At 43.4% G+C, this 5,887-nt stretch overlaps 1 protein-coding gene across 9 annotated transcripts in view; it reads right to left on the reverse strand.

Annotated features, from left to right (window-relative positions):
- Positions 1 to 5,887, reverse strand: part of AGBL2 (AGBL carboxypeptidase 2) — a 52,897-nt gene that overhangs the window by 24,544 nt on the left and 22,466 nt on the right. For 7 of the 9 annotated variants that reach the window (XM_055091510.1, XM_055091509.1, XM_055091511.1 and 4 more), the window contains 3 exons: positions 4,791 to 4,944; positions 2,188 to 2,970; positions 234 to 390 (listed from right to left, as the gene is read on the reverse strand). In XM_055091510.1, the coding sequence (XP_054947485.1) occupies positions 234 to 390; positions 2,188 to 2,970; positions 4,791 to 4,944 (1,094 nt within the window). The remainder of the gene's footprint in view (positions 1 to 233; positions 391 to 2,187; positions 2,971 to 4,790; positions 4,945 to 5,887) is intronic. The other 2 variants (XM_055091508.1, XM_055091512.1) reach the window with 2 other exon arrangements.

Below are 5,887 nucleotides of genomic sequence, written 5' to 3' on the forward strand. Positions count from 1 at the left end.
GCACGAACCCGTGTCCCCTGCATCGGCAGGCGGACTCTCAACCACTGCGCCACCAGGGGAGCCCCAGAGTAATTCTTAAAGCCACACATTTCTAAATTCTTGAAGTCCAGGTAGCTGGGATTTACCCAAGATAATGGAGAGATAAAAGTGGCAAATCAAACACTGCATAGAGGAAGCAATGAGTTATCCTTCCCCCTTAGTCAATGGACAGAAAAATTACCTTACATGCTTACCTTATCTGGTGCGTTTTTGCTTAACATTAAAGGAAAGACTCGCTCGTGAAGCCAGAACTTGCGATCCTTGTTATTACAGCCGTACAGGAAGATATTACTCTTACGGCTGTGGCCGTGGAAATCACAATACAAGAGAACCTCCCTTTCTTCAAGAAGTCTGTTGGGGGTGGGGGAGGCAAACAAAGAACTCAGTGGATATACAGGGCCTGAGCATGATCAAGGTCCTTTGGCGTCTCTTCCTTAAGGATGTCTGTTGACACTTCCCCCCTAAGAAAATTTCAGCCCCTAATGACCTTCAAAGGACCCTATGGCCAACCTCAGCCCCTACTGGAAACCTGTCACCAGCACTCCTTGCCTCTGCCAGCCAGAGGAACTTGATGGAAAAGGGGATGTGGAAAGGGGAGAGATGGGTAGGCCTTGGGTAAGCTGACAAGAAAGAGGAGAAAATCTACTAAAGGAAAGCCCACTCTGGTGCAGAACTGTGGAAAGAGAGAGAGAGGTAGAGAGGGGAAAGAACCGAAGAAAGCCTTGGTTTCTGACATTCCAGGGCTAGTTCCTTTAAGACTCAGCTCTTCTTTGTTTCCTGATTACCAGGACACCTATTCAGTCCTCCAAACACCTTCTCCATGATGATGACGGTGGTAACAATAATGCCCCACATTTGCAACGTGCAGGGTACTGTGCTGAATAGATTACATGGATTATCTCATTGAATCCTCACAGTAACCACCCAGCACAGGTATTATTATCCCCATTCTACAGATAAGAAAGCTGAAGCGCAGAGAGATTAAATCACTTCCATGGTCACAGAACCAGCCAGTAGTAAAACCAGGTCTCAAACCCAGGCCTGCCTGACTCCAATATACGCTCTTAGCCATTCTGCCTACCAACCCAACGCTACTCTCAGCCATTCACACAGATATGGTGAGAAGGTGCGTGCGTTCGCATATTCATATCTGCTGCAGTTTCATGCCCAGTGAAATGGAAGCTCCTTTAAGGCGGGTGCTTTCTATCATAGGCTTCAACTGCTTTTATATATGCTTGGACAATGCAGATTGATTTATTATTCTTTCTTTTTTTAAAAAAAAATAAATTTATTTATTTCTGGCTGCATTGGGTCTTTGTTGCTGCACGCGGGCTTTTCTAGTTGTGGCGAGTGGGGGGCTACTCTTTGTTGCGGTGATCGGGCTTCTCACTGCAGTGGCTTCTCTTGTTGCAGAGCACGGGCTCGAGGCGCACGGGCTTCAGTAATTGTGGCTCACGGGCTCTAGAGCGCAGGCTCAGTAGTTGTGGCTCACGGGCTTAGTTGCCCCACGGCATGTGGGATCTTCCTGGACCAGGGCTCGAACCCGTGTCCCCTGCATTGGCAGGCGGATTCTTAACCACTGAGCCACCAGGGAAGTCCCATTATTATTCTTTCTTCATAAGAGGCAATATAAGATAGCAATAAGGCATTCAGACTCTGCAACCAGAGAACTAGCTCTATGACTTTGGGCAAGTTTCTTAAACTTTCTGGGCCTTAATTTCCTCATCATATACAAGATGGGGATACTGACTGTGCCTACCTCACAGGGTGAATGTGAAGATTAAACGGGTCATGTGTAATACTGTCTGTCGTACATAAGCACTGACTAATTGTTAGGTACTACTATTATTATTACTGTTACACAAGTCTCAGCATGAAGACCTATGAACTCCTTGACTTTTGACCTTTTCCATTCAGTCATTTCACTTATAAGTGAAATGCTTCTAGCTGAAATCTCGCATGTTCAGCTTCAACCCAAAGATAAGACATGATTTAAAGTTTGAAAAGGAACAAACCCAAGTGGCTGCAAAGAGAACGCTGCAGACTGTCCACAAAGCTATACCCGATTCCTATGCCATGAGAAGAGATCTCATGCCATCAGATAGTGCTGACGGCGTTCAGAGTAAGACCAACAGATAAAGGCCTCACCTCTTGATCATGTTCCTGGTGTGCCAGATGCAAGGGAAAGACTCCTTCAGAATAGTTTTATAATGCCTGTTCAAGTCCCTTCCAGCCAACGAACAACGATAATTCCCCACGATCACTCCGTCTGGATTTAACATGGGGACCACTTTGAAGACAAAGATATCTCTGAGGAGCTGGGCATCTGGGGAGTTGCTAAGGATGAAGTCCAAAAAGCCTTTCATAATCCAGGAGCCATTACTTTCCCCAGGGTGCACTCTGGCAGTCAAGACCACAGCTTTCTTTGCAGCTGCCTCTTGAGGGGTCCGGGCTGGGTTGGTGATGGTGAGCAGGTAGACGGTGTTTCCTGCAAGGCTCCTGCATAAAGTTCGGAGTTTGCAGAACTGAGATTGGACGGGGCTGTTTGCCGCTGACAGGAGGAAGCACTGCAAGTCAGTGTACGTATATGGGTAGAAGTGTGCAAAGAAGCAAGTGTCCTGGTCATGTGGAAACTGAATGGTCCACGTGAGACAGTAAAAGGGCTGCTGCCCATCATCCGTGTTGTTCCTATAGTACCTGATTTCATTTCCTTCTCTCCTCCAGCCGACGCTGTGGGTGCTGGCATCCAACTGGGAATACATGAGTGGCTTCATCCCTATAGTATAAAGGCTCTTGGGTTTCAGGAGGTTGACGATGGTGAAGCGATAGGTGACATCTTTTCTGGTGTTCTGAACTCGAAAATAAAACCACTGAGCGTGCTTATTCGTGTAGAGGTCAGTTCGCAAGGTGAGTTCATACTCATAGGTGTTTCTGTAGTAGAGAACACAGAAGCATATCTCTATAACTCCACACGCCCCTCAAAAAACAAACATTGTTTCCCTCTGGTAAAAACAGATCTTATTACAACAGAAAAGCCTGCTACATCACACATTTATTTTCTTATTTCCCCAGTTTTCCAACTCACATATTAGGCTGGCAGGAACTTGGGAGAAGAAAGCTTATTCGGAGTGGGACAGGAAGAATCTCAAAACTTAACACTGCTGCACAGCACTTCTGGGAGCACTGGGAGCTTCCTGCTATCTTTTGAGAGTATCTGACAGCAGTTTCTAACCACTTCAACACATTTCTCTTTAACATACTGAACAGTAGTGAAGCCAGAGCCCCATGTTGTCCGTTAGCTACATCCTGGGCATCATCACTGTAGGGGAGACCTGTAAGCCCTCTGTGCTATTTGTATATCTGATCCTCACTTATTTGAAGATGAGGGGGCATCTCTGGAATGCTTTCACCTTGTTGAACGTGCAGAAGACAAAAATACAAATGCCAAAAAACATGGGAAGATATTCACCCACACGCATAATTAATGAAGTACAAATTAAACTAGGATGCCCTTTCCCCCTCCATCTCATCAACATTCCAGTGCTGGGAAGCAGGCACTCTCACACACTGGTGACGGGGACTGAAATCACATTGGGAGCGCAAATGGGCAAAAACTAGCAGTACTGAAGTGACCAAACCCTGAACCAACAATTTTATCTCTAGAGTTTATCTCATGAAACCACAAATACTTAAAAATATAAATGCAGGGAATTCCCTGGTGGCCCAGTGGTTAGGACTCTGTGCTTCCACTGCAGGGGGCATGGGTTTGATCCCTGGTCGGGGAGCTAAGATCCCGCAAAGCCGCACGGTGCGGCCAAAAAAAAAAAATGCATAAGGGTATTAATTCATTAAGCAAAATATCGTAAACATCTTAATTTCCCATCAGTTGGGGACAAGGTAAATAAGGTATGGAGTAGCCATACAATAGGACAATATGAACATCTGTGATACATGGCCCTAGAAAAACATTTAAAACTTATTAAGTGGAAAAAAGCAACATGTAAAACAGTATGTATACCACTTTCCTATTTTTAAAAATATATAATTTGTGTATATTACATATTATAGAGAGAGAAGAGAGAAAATTAATGCATATACACCAAACTATAAACAGTTGCTGCATCCAGGAGGTATGATTATAGAACCGCAACTTTTATGGTATTTTTATTGAGACTGTAAAAAATTAATAACCAGAAACCCAATTAAATAGAGTTGGGAAACCAGAAGGGGGAGCTCTCATGCCCTGTGATGACAGCAGAGCCCAGCAGGAAGAAAAAAGACTCTTTTTCCTTCCTGGCAAGGACTCAGCCAATGAAAAGCCACGGACCCTTTGTTTACTGGAGCCCTCCCAACTTCCTTCTCCTCTCAGTGAAGGTGTTCTCTCTCTCTTGTAGTGTGGGACTCGCATGTGGCCCCGCCGTGGTTGCAGACCCTGAACTGCAGTTCTCTGCCAATCCTGAATAAATGCATCTTTGCTGGAGAAATATCTGACAGTCTGTTTATTTGAGGTCAACAATGCAAATTTCAAACGCGCACTCATTTCTTTTAGAAGTAGAAAAAATAATTTAGATAAATTTTCATTCTGAAAAGTATGAGTCACAATTATTCCATTCTTCTTCATCGTCCTCACAATTACCTCTCATCACTTTTCTCTTTCACAAAAACACTACTGATCACTAACATGATTCCTGAAGACACTTCTCAGTCACTTCAGTCATCATCCCTTTGGGACATTCCTCTTTGTTACTCACACTCTAACAGCTTTCTGCAGGTTCCCACTCTCAAACCTTGATTCAAACAGTAGAGTATTATCTTCTGGTCCTTGCAACGTGACTGCCAGTTCCTTGATAATCCCTCGTTTGCCTCCCACTCTGGAACTGGTGAAATAGGAATCTTCGGTGGGCACTGCAGATGAGACAGACATATTCAGTCCAAGTTTCACTCAGAATCCATCTATCCAGCAAATATTAATTGAGCCCCTCTGTGTTCAGCACTATTCTAGCTTAAGAACAATGAGTATTTAAATTTTTAATTGTCCTTGCTGAGACTTTTAATTTTTAAAAATGTATTTCTTTGAAGACCTTGAAGTAGTTTAGAGGACTTCCTTTTGCTACCTGGTTACCCTTGGCAACTCAAATACTGCTTATACCCATTTAAACCTCTAACTTAAAAGGATGTTGGCAAAAAATTACATTCTAAGTGGAGCACCAGAAAACATTTGCAATCTTATTCTACAAGAACAAACAAAAAGCCAAATAGCACCTATTTATTAATTTAAAAAGAAGACAAAGGTGAAAAAAAAGAGAGAAAATAAAGTACACTCCATGTCATTTTTTGGTATATCATTCCAGATTTAAATATAACAAAAATAGAAGTGGAGAAGAACAGGCACGTGCAATCTGTCTAAGAGGGGAAACAAAATATCATAGTAATTAGTGAAAAGAAAAGGTTATGATTGAAATTCTTTAACATGAAGCTAAAACAAAAAACATTACACAATTTATATTATTTTATTTAGGAAAATTTAGATTATAATCACAACCTCTTTCTAATCCTTGGAATAACAAAGAATCAATTGTAAATTTTTTTTTTTTTGGTGGGCTTACAATTTTTCAGACAAATTCAATGAGAATGCCATGTGACACCTTTGATTTTTTGCAGTTACTTTTTTTTTTTTTTTTTTGGTGTGTGTGTGTGTGTGTGTGTGTGTGTGTGTGTGGTACGCGGGCCTCTCACTGCTGTGGCCTCTCCCGTTGCGGAGCACAGGCTCCAGCCGCGCAGGCGCGGCGGCCATGGCTCACGGGCCCAGCCGCTCCGCGGCATGTGGGATCTTCCCCGACCGGGGCAC

The sequence above is a fragment of the Physeter macrocephalus genome, chromosome 16 (assembly GCF_002837175.3).
Source record: "Physeter macrocephalus isolate SW-GA chromosome 16, ASM283717v5, whole genome shotgun sequence".
In the NCBI taxonomy this organism is placed as follows: domain Eukaryota; kingdom Metazoa; phylum Chordata; class Mammalia; order Artiodactyla; family Physeteridae; genus Physeter; species Physeter macrocephalus.